Raw genomic sequence first — 17,500 nt, forward strand, 5'->3', positions numbered from 1 at the left:
TAAGGATTTAAATACCATAATAGCTTTCTGTATTTCACGCTGAGAACTCAATTTTCTCCACCCAAGTTTACTAAATAAATCTTCAACATCAGTGTCATAACTGGAAAAAGTTAAAATTCTGGCAGCACGATTTTGTAGCTTCTGCAATTTATTTGAAAGCGTTAAGTTGCAGTTTCCCCACACAACACTGCAATATTCGAAGTGTGGCCTCCTGTCTATGACTCTGGAGTCTGTTTCTCAAATGCCCCGGTAACCACCGACCCGGTTAACCTACCGGGACTCGTTTTCATGTCCGAACTTGTAGTTTTTGATACTAATTTACAGGTCCAAGAAATTACGTGACGATGAAAATGATCTAAACCTTTGAAGACAAGATTCTGCCGGAAACAAAATGAATTTTACTTTTTTTCTGAAATTGTGAATTTAGAGTCATGAATAGGACAGAGTTAGGACGGCGTTGCAGAGTGAGATGAGGCTTCGTTGACGACAAAATTCGAAAAGCAGGGAGAAGCACCGGAAACGTTATGGGGTATATACCGGGCCACTAGCCGGGACCGGAAAGTTACCGGGAATTCCAGAAACGGGTCCTTGGTTACATTAAACACTCAGTCACATAAAAATGCGACACATTTCAATTTTAATGAAATGAATATCGCATCACAAGTAAGTTCTCTGAACTAAAGCAATTTTAGGCAAACTGCATTGTAGAGCTGCGAAAATTATCTTTGAACTACCTTGGGAGATGTCTAATGCAGATGTTGTGGAAAATGCTAATTGGTCTTCTTAAGCCTTTATGTATAAAATTAGCTTAGCTAAGCTTATATATAAAATCCACAGTAACCTGGCTCCAGACGCTATGTCAGCTATTATTAAGAACAATGATACCATTTAGCGATACCAACTTAGGAAAAACTGGAAATTGATGTCCCTCGTTTTAACACCAACTATATGAAGAACTCTATAGCTCGAAGAGGAGCAATAGTTTGGAACACGTTGGTTCCTCAATTTAATGACGATATAGACAATGTTAAGAAATACGCTATCGATCATGGCAAGAGGGTCGAAGGCTCTGCTACACCTACATTTCGAATGCATCTCCCCTCAAACATTAAACGGAAGGGAGGAATTTTAAGTATAATTAGTGTTAATAATTAGTCGATACCAGAGTAACAACTTGTATTTTAGAATTTTAAGTTTTTATCGTTTTAGACTTGTAAGATATTTTGTTAGTATTTTAAACTGTAAGTAGCTATATGATTGTTACAGTATCTGGTGTATATCCTATTTATCTATTTTCTAATTGGTTAAGTTATTTTTACTTAATTATTTAGGCACGACCCCATAAGCGAAGCGTCGCTTTAAATACTTATCGTGTATAAATAAAGATTGATTGATTGATTAGTTGCATTTGAAAGCAAAAATATGGTTTGCCTTCTACTTGCAACTCGCTAAATTGTGATCAAATATTTCATCCTGTGCTTGTCCAGTCGATGGGCCATAAAAGGAAGCACTGACCTCTGATCTGATCTCAAAATGTTTAGATTTGTTATCAGCTAATTTTTAACTCTAATATATCATACTTCACTCTTTTCCAGTATTTCTTCGTCAGTTACTTCTGGCGAGGTTGACAGTCACACGGACGTGACCAATGACCTGACAGCAAAGAAAATTGATCTGAAAGATAAGGTAAGCAAAAGCTTGATTTTTCGTCCATAAGCCTCCATAGGACAATTACATTTGTCAAGTATTTTTTGCCAGCGAGTGGTGCGAGGAAGAAATCCTGGTTACAATTATTATGACGAAGAATCCCACGTTTTTCACAACAGAAAATCATGAACAAATTGTCACGTGATATTCCCATGCAATTTGGAATAAGAGCGTTCGATCAATTCGGTGGTCTCGCCTGAGTTTGAAAAGACCATTTCAATCTTATGAACGATGTAGTGTTCAATGTATCAGCAGACAGAAATATTGGCTGAAGCGTACAAGAACGTTTCAGTTAGTTCCGATTTCAATATCTCTCAAAAATTCCGCTGATGAGGTCAAAATCAGAAGGTTAGGATTTCCGACGAGATTGCTTACTTTACCGGTTACGATTCTGACCTTTGCAAGCTAAAATATGCGGACGGAGGATTCCAGTCGTTTTTATTGAAGAATCAGTTTTGTACTTACGCTGACACAGTAGCGAAGAAAGCGTGCAAGAACGTTTTTCCTTGCCTTTGCTTTGCACGTTTTGAGCCGACATCGTGATTGGCGAAACTAAGCACAAACCTAAAAAAATCGTTGCAATTTCGCGTTGTGAAGAAAGTTGATTTGTAGCGAGATGTCTCGACGTTCAAAACGAGAAACATATTGGAGCACAGGAAATGATTAGGCAAATCCATGCTTTTACTTTTAGCAAACTTTTAAGAAACACTGCAAGCGTTTTCTTCCCAAAAATCAAACTTGGTTTCTACTGGTACTCTCTCGTTACCATCTAAGCCCTCAGTATGCCTTCCCAGGTCGATTTTTGCCGTGTAATTCACTTCTAGAAATCGTGTGAATCAATACAGAATTGAATTAAAATGAAAACAGACCAGCCCGCTTTATTAATAAAATGTGTCCTTTACCAATATCATAGACAAAGCAGTCAAATCCCTTCTCACTGTCGCAATGTTTTAGTGCCCAAGAAAAATTAAAAGAAAGCTCCAGAAATCAAGTTCAGGCTCGCCATTCAACAAGAAGCCAAAACCCAAGAACGATACATCGACAAAGAATGATGAGTCGTGGCCAGAAGAGGCAATCTGGATCGAAAGCCCCAAAGAACTCATTTTTGATAGAATCCTTGGACAAGGTGCCTTTGGAAAGGTAAGTGAGGTCATTCGATAATTCGGATACATTGCATTAATTAGGGCTAAATCCTATGAAGAATTTAAGGTTAGTGATTGCTCTTTAAAGTGTTCCTACTTTTTCGTCCTTGTGATTTTCTCAATACAAAAGAAACAAGAGGTATTAGCATTATTTGGAAGTTGAGCGCAAGACAAATTTGCGTGGGTTTAGGAATAATGGACGAACAATACAGAAACAGAAACAGTGGACTCTAACCGTAAAGACGAAAGATCCTGTGTTTTTTAATTCTTATTGATCGTCACGCACCAGGGGCTCAGTTGATTGAATTGAGATTGAATTATTCTAGACAACCGTTGTTATTCTAAAATTTTAACTGCAAACTCTCTACTTTGGTTCTTAACAATTTTTTTTTTTTACAGGTCCTCCTCTGTAAACATAAAAAGTTAAATCGGTTCTATGCCGTGAAACAAATGTTTACCACCGAAGATGAACATACGATCCGTTGCGAAAAAGAAGCCATGAATATCGGGCTATCATGCTGGAATAAGTTTATCATGGAATTGCGCGGGCAGTTTGTCGACTATGTAAGAGGACTAATTGCATTAAATTACAATACCATATTGTGCTGGTAAAATCCTTGCACAAGTAAGAATGGGCCGATACCTATGACAAATATTCAATAACAGCGACGCTTGTGTTTTGTCTCCTCATGGGCCTGCGTTCTTTTCGTCAAGTGGTCAACACCAAGAGCGCAGTCGTATCCAGTGTACCGAGACATGTAAAAAACGGTCGTCTGACTTGTTTGTCTGTGTTGTGCGAGTACTAACGCGCTATGATCATTAAGCAAATCAGGTGCCTTACCAGTAAACTCTTGACGTCTCTGAGTATCGATATCGATGTGGAAGAAAAATATCAGAATAGTCTTTGTTATCCTGTTGATTTAAAAACAATGGAAATGGTATCGGTCCATCCTTGCTAAAACGCTTAAACTAGATTAAGATTGTATATTATATATCAAGATTGATGAACTCTTGTATGAACTTGATAAATCGTTTCCGAAAAATTCGCAAATCAAGTCTATTAAAAACAAACTTGACCGAAGAATATTCAGGCGCAATAGACCCATATCACTCAATGTCCAAACAAAAGATTTTGCCCGTCGAACCTCTCATTCAATGTGAGGCTGGACGGGCAAAGACAATGCAAAGACAAAGCCTTTTATTCCTTAAGGACTCCAAAATGGCCACCGAGTGATAAAGGTGAATTGCTACCCCGATACATTATACTTCCCTTATGGTGCTTGTAATCACTGAGATATGTGAAACTAAATTTTTACACTTGAAGCAATGGTTCAATGGATCTTTAAGTAACCAGGCACTATACGTACGTTCGGCCATTTTTGGAAAATGAGAGAGGTAAACGTCGCCTTACTAATAATGATCCCCGTGCAGAAACTAGGTAATGTTAAAAAAACAATGGACGAAAGTGTATCGTCATTGATTATAATTTCACATAATTACGTGCACATAACGTGACAAACGATAATTGCCTAATTACTAATTGACACAGAAACAACTGTGATAAGACAGCATCTGAAGGCCATCGGATTTCGAACTACATACTACATACCACATACTACATATTGTATTGACTGACCACTGCTTCAATTATGCGTTACACTTCTGCTACCAAACGGAATAAAGTTGTTTGAAACCGATCGCTTATTGAATATTGGTATACACCGATACATTCGAAATCCGAGAGAATCCTCCAGGAATGGCAGAAGAGGCGAAGAGAATTAGGACATCAGCCAAGGCAAGATTCACAAGGAAACGAAATAAATTCTTGAAGTCCGTCGATGAAAACAAAGGCATGGAAGCAGTTAAAAGAACCTTTGCGGACTCACATGAAGCTTGGAATATCGTCGAAGGTAAGCATGATATTTACATGATACACTTAGCCGAAGACGAAATAGAGCAGAACGAAGCATGGATAAACGAATTGCAAGAATTATACGAAGAGGCAGCGACTACTCACACGCAGTACGTCAACGACTACACCTTACACGAGCAGAAACGAGTGGAAGAATTTCACAAACAGGAATCAATGAGACTGGAACAAGAAAAACTCAGACGACTATTGGAACAATTTAGTATAAAAAAGAAGTCCATGAAAACTATCTTTGACACATTAGTGAAACGCGCATACGATGCAATGGCATCCCAAAATGCCCCCGAAGCTTTGCGCAAAACCGAAAGAGATTTAGATATCGCGCTCGCGGATTGTAAGGCATTACATAACACAATGCTCGAGCTACTTGACAACGAAGACGTTGAAAAGGAAATCGAATGGATTCGAAACATGCACGCGCGCCATCAAGAGATCAGTAGCCGCATCGAAGCATTTATCTCGGTTAAAATAAACGATAGCAAGGCAAAAGACAAAAGCAATCCGCTACAACTTGAAAAAATCAAGATGCCGTCATTTCACGGAAACGTAAGAAATTATCCACAATTCAAAACAGATTTTGAAAAACAAGTCATGCCGTCAATTAATGCCGAGAACGCATCATATGTTCTTCGATCATGTCTTGGAAAGGAACCAGCCGATACGGTAAAAAGCGTCGATGATGATATTATTGCGATGTGGAAGAGACTGGACGAAAAATACGGCGATCCTGCAAAGGTTGCTGACGTCGTAATGTGCGCCATTCAAAACATAAAACCTATCAGAGAAGGCGAAAACAAAAAATTCGTCGAATTTATCAATGTCATCGACGACGGTTACCGAGACTTGAGAAGATTAGGTCTAGAGAAAGAAATAACCACAACCAGTTCTGTTAGCATAATAGAAAGAAAATTGCCAAATGATATTAAAAGAGAATGGGCGAAACTGGTAAGCTCCGAACACAGTACCATCGATAAAAGAGACAAGTTTCCAAGTCTGTTAAGATTTCTCCTTGAGCAAAAACAAGCAATAGAATACGAGAACGCAGAACTACGCTCAAACAGCAACGTTCCAGTAAGGGGTTCGCTTCATTATCTAGAGAAAAAGGATGACAAAGTCGCCTTCCCAGAAGGACAAGGTACATCCCGCTATAAGCGAAACAAATGCCTATACCATGAAGGTGCTAATCACTGGACTAATGAATGCAGGCTTTATCTCTCAAAACCAATACAAGAAGGGCGTGACACATTAAAGGAAAGGGGAGCATGCTGGTCCTGCTTAAAACGGGGTCACAGAACTCAAGACTGTAGAGGCAAGAAACCATGTGGCGTTAACGACTGTAATAGGTTTCACCACAAAACACTACATGAAGAAGAACAGGACAAAAAATCACCAACTAACATTGTTTCCGTAAGCGGTACTGCAAGTGTGTGTAATAACGAAATTGAAACGTGCTTACTCCAAATACAGAAGATACCTACAAAGAATGGATTTGCAAACGTTTTGTGGGACACGGGAGCGTCATTATGTTTTATCACAAATGCAAAGGCAAGAGCTGAAAACCTCAAGGGTATCAAGGCACAACTATCAATTATCAAAGTAGGTGGCGAAAGTGAAACCGTGGACACTTTTAAGTACAAGCTCCCACTTATTGACAAACAGGGCAAAGCAATCGTGTTCGACGTTTACGGAATCGACAAGATAACCTCCCCCATTCCATCAATCGACATACAGGGGATCTCTAAACTATTCAAAGACGTACACGAGGAAGATTTAATAAGGCCCACCGGAGAGGTTGATACCTTGATAGGTTATGAATACGCAGACTTCCACCCCTTAAAGGAACAAAGTTCTGGACATCTACTCAGTTTTATTGAGAAATCAGTTCGGACGATGTATCGGTGGAACACACCCAGTTCTTAAAGGAACCAACGAAAAGTCCCTCATTGGAACAACGTACGCCCATCATGTCAAGATGGTAAGAATCGAAGACTTCTACAACATGGAGAATCTGGGAATACAATGTAAGCCTCGCTGCGGTGGATGCAAGTGCGGGAGATGCTCACTGGGTAGCAATGTCTACACAATCAAGGAAGAAAAGGAGTTAGCATTAATTGAGAAAAATTTGAGCCATGACGCAAAAGAAAAATTCTGGACTGCAGAATATCCTTGGATCAGAGATCCTTTTGATCTCCCAGACAACAGAAGAGCAGCATTCGGCATGCTAATATCAACCGAAAAACGACTTTCTAAAAATAAGAAACACGCTGAAACCTATCAACAACAAATACAGGACATGATAGATAGAGATGTAGCTCGCAAACTAACACAAGAAGAATTGCAGAAATACAAAGGACCTGCTCACTACATTTCACATCACGAAGTGCTGAAACCAGACTCCAAGTCTACACCAGTAAGAATTGTCTTTAACAGCAGTGCCAATTACATGGGTCATGTACTAAACGAATATTGGGCTAAGGGACCCGACCTTTTAAACAGTCTCCTAGGAGTACTTATCCGATTTAGAGAGAATGAAATAGCATTCATAGGCGACATCAAGAAAATGTACCACACAGTCAGAACGGGAGTGTTAGAACAACACACGCACCGCTTCCTCTGGAGAGATATGGATGTAACTAGGGAACCAGACACATATGTTATTCAGAGGGTTTCTTTTGGAGATAAACCCTCTGGAACTATAGCAACTGTAGCACTACGAAAAACAGCAGAGATGGCTAAAGAAAATTACCCGCAAGCATCTGAGCTCCTCATAAACAATACATACATGGATGATATCATCAATAGCGTTAACAACGTTGAAACTGCCAAAAGGCTCACGAATGAAATGGAAACCATCTTGAGTTACGGAAACTTCAAAATAAAGGAATGGATATATTCACATGACAAGACTGCTCCAGACCAGGATCTTATACCAACTAACACGAAAACAGCACACGAGAAAGTGCTTGGTATTGTATGGAATCCAATTACGGATAATTTCTGCTTCAAAATCAATCTAAATGTTACACCAAAAGGCAAGAAACGACGCCCCAAACAAAATCAAGATACGACTACTAATACCTCCAAGATTTTAACGAAGAGGATAATTCTATCTCAAGTAAATAGTGTTTATGATCCACTCGGATTAGCAAGTCCTCTGACCGTCAGGGCAAAGATTCTCATGAGACGGTTGTGGCTTCACAACCCAAAATTGGAATGGGATGATCCTATACCCGACGAAGATCACCAGAACTGGGCTAACTTCTTACAGGATCTGAGTAAGATGGAAAAGATTAAAGTGAATCGATGCACTAAACCTAAAGAAGCAACGGGAAATCCAATCCTCGTGATATTCAGCGACGGATCTAATGATGCATATGGCGCATGTGCGTATGCTAGATGGAGACTTCGTAATGGAGACCACGCAACCAACCTCATCTTGTCCAAAAACCGCCTCGCACCTTCCAAGAAACTATCGATCGACCGGATAGAACTCTGTGGTGCAGTGTTAAATAAAAGATTAAAAACCATAATAACAGAACAATGCAGATACCGTTTCGAAAAATGTTACCACATCACTGATTCTCAAATCGTTCACTCCATGATCCAAAAAGAATCCTATGGATTCAATACCTTTGCCGCAGTGCGGATAGGAGAAATCCAAGAGGGAACCAATGCGAAAGACTGGTACTGGACCGCAAGCGAATTTAACATAGCTGATTTGTTAACAAGAGGAAGTAAACCAAACGATATCCACATAAACAGTGCATGGCAAATGGGCCCGAACTTCCTTCAACTACACGAATCTGAATGGCCAATTACGAATACATACTCGGAACAAAAAGTTCCCATCAATACGATTAAACTGGAGCTATCTTCACCAGCTGTTCAAACTAACACAGAAGATACACTCGCGTCGAGGATAAACATCGAGAAATATTCAGATTATAAAAAATTGCTACGAATTACAGCCCGAATTTTGGCCATGTACAAGAAAGAAATGAAGCCAACATTGAGAAATGCAACACGAACGCTAACAGCAGATGACATCAACAAGTCCGAACGTTTCTGGATTCTGGAATCACAAAGTTTGACGCAAAAGGATATCCAATCGGGTAAATACAAGCGGCTCTGCCCTCGCAAACGAGACGACGGAATTTACGTTGTTGGGGGACGTGCTAGAGGATGGGTGGAAATGAGTTATAATAAAAGCGAAATCGTCTTACTACCATATGAGCATAGATTCTCACGTCTATATGCCGAACACATACATTATCGAGGTCATCTGGGAGTGCTATCAACTGCAAGCAAAATACGAGCAAAATTCTGGATCGTCAAATTGCTGAAATTGGTGAAATCCATCAGAACAAACTGTGTAATATGCAAGAAACTGGATAAAAAACTGAATGCACAAATCATGGGAAAACTCCCTGTTGAAAGATTAAAACCTGCCCCGGCATGGACCTACACAGCACTAGATCTATTTGGACCATTTAAGATAAAAGATGAAGTTAAAAAACGAACCACTGGAAAAGCATATGGGGTTATTTTCAACTGCCTCGGTACAAGAGCTGTCCACATAGATATTTCACCAGACTATAGTACCGACAAATTCTTAATGGTACTCCGCAGATTCGTATCTATAAGAGGCTATCCGTCCAAGATCTACTCAGACAATTGTTCCCAATTAGTAGCCGCAAGTGAGGAATTAAAGAAGATGGTAAAAAATTTAGACCAACAGAGTTTACAAGAGTATGGATGCATGGAAGGATTTCAATGGGTGTTCTCTTCAGCAGACGCACCTTCGCAAAACGGTGTCTCAGAGGCGTTGATAAAATCAACAAAGAGAGCCATAACAGCAGCCATCGGTGAAAGCATTCTGACATTTTCTGAGTTACAAACTGTGTGTTATGAGACTGTAAACTTACTTAATGAGAGACCGATTGGACGACATCCAACTTCCCCGGATGATAAGTACTTGTGCCCTAACGATCTTCTCCTGGGACGATCCACATCTAAAATACCTAGTGGACCATTTGCATACACAGCTGATCCACGCCGTCGATTTGAATTCGTTCAAATGGTTACAGACAACTTTTGGAGGAAATGGATAAGAGATTATTTTCCAAGCCTGTTAATACAACAAAAATGGCATACTGCACATAGAAACTTAAAAGTAGGAGACGTTGTTCTTATCCAGGATTCCAATCTAATCAGAAGCCAATGGAAACTGGGAAAAGTATCAAAGACATTCGAAGGACAAGACGGCGAAGTACGCAAAGTTCAAGTACAGTATAAAAACCCAAAGCCTGGAGAACCGGTATTGCAATACAGCGGAAGAGGTTACGTCACAATTGAGAGACCAGTTAACAAATTGGTCGTTCTGTTACCCAATGATGAACAAAGCCTATCTGCATAATAACTTGAGCAACACTCTATTACTGTAAACGAAAATATTGGCTTAACTCGTCTTTGGCGGGGGGAGTGTATCGTCATTGATTATAATTTCACATAATTACGTGCACATAACGTGACAAACGATAATTGCCTAATTACTAATTGACACAGAAACAACTGTGATAAGACAGCATCTGAAGGCCATCGGATTTCGAACTACATACTACATACCACATACTACATATTGTATTGACTGACCACTGCTTCAATTATGCGTTACACTTCTGCTACCAAACGGAATAAAGTTGTTTGAAACCGATCGCTTATTGAATATTGGTATACACCGATAGAGAAAGCAACAGAATGTAATAAAACAAATGTTCTTTCTGCCTCTCACGTTTTGAGCTTTTTGTGATCTCGTATCGAATTTGGGCTTACGAAACTGTAATTTTGAATGCTTTTTTTTCACAAGTAATTTTTTCATCGACGTAATCAGCAACATTGCAGATTGATTGATTGATTAATTAGAGAAATCGTCGAAAAATCGGAAATGTAAGCTGCAAGTTCTGGGCTCCTGGTTAAACTAAAGAGTAATGTGGCACGACATGAGAATGATTTTTACTTTACTCAACAGGATAAGCGAGCTTGTCTCGTAATGGACTTTATGGAAGGCGGTGATTTGTTAACAGATCTTGAAAAACAAGATGGAAGATTTCCGGAAGCAACCGCAAGGTATTGCGTTAAAATCACCGTGCATATCGTAGTGTCAGTGAGAATAGGAACGTATTAATTTTCTCATTTGTTTTCTCTTTTTGTGTTTTACTTAAGATTTTACATCTCTGAACTTATCTGCGGCTTGGAGTTTTTACACTTGAATGGAATCGTTCACCGGTATGTATCATGAAATGAATAACTACCAATTTTATTGACCACTTACTATAGGGGCTGCTCAGGGCCATTGAAACAAATTATAATACAGAACAGAACAATTTTAACAATCAGAAACTTCAGGAGGTAGGCTATTCACATAAGCACCCAAAAATGAGAAACATTGACTACCAGGAACTTCAAATCTCATGGGTAAGCGTTAGCCCACCATGCACCGCCTTCAGACAAAAGCCATAAATGGTGCTTTGTGTAAACCTTTTTTTTGTTATATATTTTCCTATCTGGGTGTTTATTCTTCATATTCTCCGTATTTTCTTGTTTAAGGGACTTGAAATTTGACAATGTCTTAATAAACCGAGAGGGACACATCAAAATAGCTGATTTTGGACTGTCCCATTATGGAACGCCATTCGAAGAAATCTGTGACAACGAGATCTGCGGGACGGACCTGTATATCGCTCCAGAGGTAAGGATCCTAGCACCAATCCCGGCAGTTCCCTGTTCTCGTCTTCGATTGAGAAGCTTAGAAAACGAAGCTGTTCCGGCTTGGCCACATGCACTGGCGCACGATCTATAACCACTTTAATTCATGACGACGACGGCTAAAGCCTTGGCCAAACTATTGAACAAAGAATCCCACAGGCAACATTGTTAGATGTAAATGTAGTGGCAAAACACTATCCAACATTGCTTGACGAAATTGATCCAAATAGAAGTTGGCACTTAATTTGAAAATATGGTGCTAACAATGAAACAAAAACCGCTTGTAGTGTTTATGCTGCTGGAGCTGTTTGAGGACAGATTCAAACGTGGAAAAAACAAACAATGGTTAAGAAGACGAGTACAAAAGGGCTTGCCAAAAGGGCTTGTTCACTGCAAGATACATCCACTCGGATCAATTTGCAGAAATGTTAAACGCTATTGAACCAGACATCTCCACACAGAGCGATAATGGTGTCTAACAGACATGGCCCTGCTTCATACTCGCTGATCAAGGTTCTTTGTGTTCGTCAACAACCACGACGTCCCCTTGGTCCTTTCCAGCCATCTTCTCACCAAATGATGCTTGAAAATAAGATAGCGATTGGTGATTGGCTGGCAGCACCAACGTGACTCTATTCAGGACACAACTTTGTTGGAAGAGCGGCAAATCACGGCTTGTCTTTCATATACCGCATGCGGAATAATTAACGCCGATAAAACAAATCAACAAGGCCCAATCGGAATAACAATGGTTCTTCCGCCACTTTGATCCGGTATATGAAAGTCTACCGCAAATCACTGCAATATTGTCGAGCAGACTTGTTAGGCGCAATCATTATGTTTGATCAAAAGCAAACTCCACACTTCATCGAACAAAAAATGTTGGACCAATATCTTCCAACATGGGTGTCCAAACGGTCGAACAATGTTGGACCGAGCAAAATTGGAGCGTTGAATCCAACTTCGTTCGATAGTTTGGCCAGGGCTTAAGGCGACATAACTGCTACGAAGAGCCGGAAAATAGAGAAAACACGTGATAGGAGACCTCGTCCACATTATACGACGTGAACGACTTTGAAAAGTCGCAAAATACTCACAATACCACAAATATTTTGAAGTAACGTGGTTTTCTTTTAGTATAAGCGAGGTAGAAGCGTACAGAAAATTTGAATATTTACCGTTACGTCTTGACGTCCTCATCATAAAATTTGAACGTGATATTGGTCTGGTCATTTAACGTCACTGTAAAAAATAAGTAGTTTAAGAAGTCACAACGGAAACGAAAACTCTACCTTCAAGAATATAACTTTGCGCTGTATGAGCTTCACGGTAATTGTTCGAGAATTGAATTGCCACCAGCGTTTGTTCCATACACTTTAAACAATCGCTATCCGTCCAGGCGGTTAAAACAGCAACGTTGAAATAATATAAAAGGACGGCAGGTACAAAACACAGGTCACAGGGCACGGGTCAGAGGTCATAGGTCGGTGTTTTACCAATACAGAAAGTATCCTAAACATTCCTAAAAGCTAGCCTTAGGCCTAATTAGGCCTAAACAAACGTTTGTAGGCCAAAGGTTAGCTTTTAGGAATGTTTAGGATACTTTCTGTATTGGTAAAACAATGACCTGTGACCTGTGACCTGTGACCTGTGTTTTGTAACTGCCGTATAAAAAGATATCTAGTCTCAGAAAAGCTTTGCACCGAGTGTGCCCATGCAAGGGCCACTCAATTATTTATTTATAAGTGCATATTGCAAACATAGTACGTTTCATGAGTAAATAGTCAGTGATAGACTATTTCAGGCCTCTGTTTGAGTTATTATATTGAATTGTTATACCTCCCAACTCAAATACGTTTTCCGATTGGAGGATAACGTGTCACGTGAAATGGGTCAAAACTCACTAACCCCCTAGGGTGAACAAAACTCACTAACCCCTTAGGGAAACAATGACTTGAACTTTCGATTCGCACTGATCAGGGGGTGCACCTTTGAAACAGCGGTAAATTCCGTGTAAAAATGAATGACTGGCCCCACATGAAACAGTGAGTTATGTTTCCCCTTGACCCTCAATGTTCCGGTTTATCATATCACAAATAGGGGGAAATTGTGTTACTTCCCGAAAGCTTCGAAAAACCTTCAAGGATAGTAGACGTAATTCTGAGACACGAAAGCTACTGATGGACTTTTTCTAACCTAACTCCTATTTATTCCAGGTCATCTTGCTTGAGCCCTATGACTCGAGCTGTGATTGGTGGTCACTCGGTATCATGTGTTACATCATGTTGTCGGGAATGGTAAGTCTGTGCAACTGATTTAATGTATTTCGCGACATCACTTTCACTCTATTTCCTTGTGTTAGTGTATTTCGAAACATCATATCCTATTTCCTTGTGAGCGAATTTTGCAATTCGAACTGTCCAAAATATATCAGCAAGGGATCAAGTTCGTACCATGATCAGTTGTCCGTGAGTGCGCGTTGGATATGAGTTGGCTATAACAAGTCTCATACAAGTGCGAATGGAATAATTGTTTTATTAAGACTTTCATCAATTTCTGCTTTTTCCGGAATTGTGTTCCGAGAAATTTCGATTCCCACACATATTTTTAAGATTGGCAACACTTGACGCAGTCAGTTTCCATATTAGGTCATACGGTATATGCGCTCATAACCGAGATTGTGATTGAACAAACCAGAGAGCTAGAAAGGCAATGTCCGAGGTAGAACATCAAGTAAAATATTTACATATTTAGTATGATACATTGTGCTCACTATCTTGAATCCCATTCCCTGAAAAACCCTTAATTCAGGATTAATTCTGGAAATTTGCGGAATCTGCAGATGTGAGACGTATCTACTTGCAGATGATTAAATTAGTAATCCAGAGAGGCCATAACCACAAGCCTACAACTCCAATACTAGGTCTATGTGACGGAGTTTTGAGACATCAAGCTATTTTTAGGCGAGTTCTTTCTTAAACAAGATTTGGCCTGCATGAGTCGCCATTCTAAATCCCATGGGTAATAACTTCTCATACAAGACTTGCGATTGGCTGGAAAGCTCTGGTTTCGCGGGAAGATCAATCTAAAAATAACTCTGTCTGTAAACACGCCGTTCCACAAATACAATCAAGTTTTACGCTCCCAGCCATAGGCTCTTGGTCATCTCTGAGAAGCGCATGCGATGACCAATAATTCTTTATTTATTTAGTACCATACAAGTTAATGGGGGTTTTTGTACTTTTTTGCATTTAATCCTTTTGTCGACCAGGGAGATTTGATTTACAAATTACTTGTATTCTTCGAACACACAAAGCGAAACAAAATGGCTTCCTATCATGATAAAATTATTTCGCTCAATAAATGCTTTCGTCCGTTACTCAGTGAGTTATTAAGTTTGCGTAGTATGACTAGAGACCAATAATTGTAAAGGTATATTCCACACCGAACAGCAAAGCGAACTATCCAACCAATTCCGAGACATCTCCGAAAATGTCGTTGAAAATAGTCAGGGGTTATTCCACTTCGGTGAGCAATGGTACAACATACAAACAAGGTCTTCTAATTTCAAAACCTGTCTCTTTTTAGTATCCATTTGAGACTGGAGAACAAATGGGAGATCTTCACTTCAACATTGTTCACCAAGATCCATTGAGTCTCGAAAGTTGTGTGTCAAGCGGGGATCTGTCTCTCCATGCAGCAGAGCTGTGCCTTCATGTACGTGTTAACTTTCCTGATAAATGGCAGGGAACGGTCAGGTGCTCTCCACCTCGTGAAGAAAGGGCAGTCTGTAACATAACTCTGCCTTTTGGCAGCAGAAGAGAAAATAGGAAAATGATACAAAAATAGGAAACAGGTGCCCTGGTCTCTCTTCCGCTTTCCACCCAGGTACCCTGAGAACGAAGTCGCGGCCAAAGTTGGCTATGTTCCAGTTTGAGTGCAATCACTAAGTGGGTCAATTTTTGTCTTACTAATAAAAAATCCCCTCTGTCGCTTCCACGGAAACCATTGATTGATAGAAACTCAGTGCAATATCTTCATTTTTTTGTTGTTATTTAGCTCCTTGAAAAACATCGAAAAGATCGCATTGGCTACAAAGGCGGTCACTTCCCTTGGATTCGTCAACATAGATTCTTCCAAAACACCATCTGGGACCATGTTGAAAACCTGAAACTTGTACCACCAAGGTTTGTGTTTTAGAAGTTATTGCACATTTTTCCTCGTATGCTTAAAGCCAGACAAATCAGTTGCAAAACGGAACACAAGAATAAAGCGCTTGAAAGTCCGACGTTTGATTCGATTGAGTTGGGCGAGTTAATTTGGTCAGAATTGGCTTAAACACGTCCATCCTTGTAATTCAGACACTTATGACCGTGCATGACCTGATAGAAATGGCGTATAACACATATAAATAAATTAAGACTTCCTCTCATTTGAAACTCACTTTTTTCATGATCGCTCATAACTAAATAAAGAGGATACGTTTTCATACTCAAGAACAGATGAGCAGCGAAAGATCTGGTTCCTTACAAATTCGACCGCAAAATTGGTCCCTCTCGATAAAAAATAGTGTCGGCTTCCCTGACCTTCAGATACAGTTTTCAGGGTGCTACGGAATCCAGAAGACGGTTAGATTTGATGATGAGTAAAGATAATTCAGCAAGCGAGGCGCCAAACACTCTCATCGAGTTACAAGTTTCATAAACACTTTACGTATAAGAGACAAAAAGCAAAATGTTTTTAACTATGTTTAAAAACTATTAGATTTAATGTGGTCAACATGTATTGACGGCATCGTATTGAGCGGTAAGTACTGTTTTATCAGTTCAGAGAAGCCGTTTTTTTAAGCTTGATATGTAACTAGAGAAATTCTGGCCACGGTTACCGAGGCCAATTTGTAAGTACCTGCCTACTGGAAGTTAACGTGAGTAAAAAACCAAGACAATCAATACAACTCCAAAAAACAAAAAACACACTGACTTTTGAATCCTCTTTCCTTCTCACAGGTCAATGTCATGTTAAATACCAAACATCGAAAAAAAGAGAAGGAACCAAAGGAATATATCTGGCCGCGCCAAGATTTCACAGCTCTGTCTGAAGTACCACATCGTTAACTAAAACTTGATGTCGTTTAATACCTCGACGAAGACGATTTTCTTTCTCATGAAGACTTGAACTTACCAAAATATTGACCCTTTGAGGAAATCAGTGAGCACGAGCAACTTAATTTTTTTAGGTATTGCAAACTGCAAATTGTAGTCCTCAGCAAAGGACAAGTTTCTCGAAGAATGATAGGTGGTAGGATGAAAAGTTGTTAATATGTTTGTCGACGTCTACTTTGTTGTAGATCAAGCGAGACAATTTTTGAGCACGAATCTTCATCAGGGATTGAAACTGACTCTTTCGTAGTGATCATGACAATATCCGTATTATGGCAATGCGACGGATGGTTGAGCAATTGGAGCGAATTTCATCATGGATGTTGCGAAGTTCTTCTTTTAATGTCTTGAGCTGGACCAGCTTTGATTTCAAGTCTTCGTTGATAGCTTGTTTCTGGAAATTGTCAGCAGATTTCTTCCATTTTCGCAACTTGGCTTCATCCTACTTCGCAAGGTCGGAGTGAGGTTGAAATTCCGGCAGAGACGTAAAAGTTTCAATTGCTTTCTAGCACTTTGTGTGACGAATGCTGCATTTTTCAAGTCCCCTGAAAAGATGCAGTTGGTTATCGCTTTTTAAACTACGTAGAAGAAGAGATTTGTCGAACAATTTAACTATAAAGAATTCGCGCCAAACTTTTAACGTGACTTCGCGCGCGAATACTTTGTTACTTGCATATTTTCACCTTGTTATTCGTGTCTCCTAGAAATTCTTTTACATTTATATTCGTTCTCATTTCACTCATTCGCCCTTGTCACACGGCGGCCATATTGCCCCGGGAGACCAAAACAGCTTTGTT

At 39.7% G+C, this 17,500-nt stretch overlaps 2 protein-coding genes across 2 annotated transcripts; both read left to right on the forward strand.

The window, feature by feature from the left end:
* The first annotated feature begins 4,605 nt into the window (after window positions 1-4,605).
* On the forward strand, window positions 4,606-6,699 carry LOC137991473 (uncharacterized). Its single transcript, XM_068836552.1, has one exon. The coding sequence runs from the start codon at window positions 4,606-4,608 to the stop codon at window positions 6,697-6,699; it is 2,094 nt and encodes a 697-aa protein (XP_068692653.1).
* A 52-nt stretch (window positions 6,700-6,751) lies between these two features.
* On the forward strand, window positions 6,752-17,054 carry LOC137991474 (uncharacterized). The gene is made up of 8 exons (XM_068836553.1): window positions 6,752-10,096; window positions 10,808-10,905; window positions 11,002-11,064; window positions 11,386-11,527; window positions 13,761-13,841; window positions 15,133-15,261; window positions 15,604-15,731; window positions 16,892-17,054. Exons 1-8 carry the CDS (start codon window positions 6,752-6,754, stop codon window positions 17,052-17,054), a joined length of 4,149 nt encoding a protein of 1,382 aa, XP_068692654.1.
* The last annotated feature ends 446 nt before the right edge of the window (window positions 17,055-17,500 follow it).

Source organism: Montipora foliosa, chromosome 2, assembly GCF_036669935.1.
Source record: "Montipora foliosa isolate CH-2021 chromosome 2, ASM3666993v2, whole genome shotgun sequence".
Lineage (NCBI taxonomy): Eukaryota > Metazoa > Cnidaria > Anthozoa > Scleractinia > Acroporidae > Montipora > Montipora foliosa.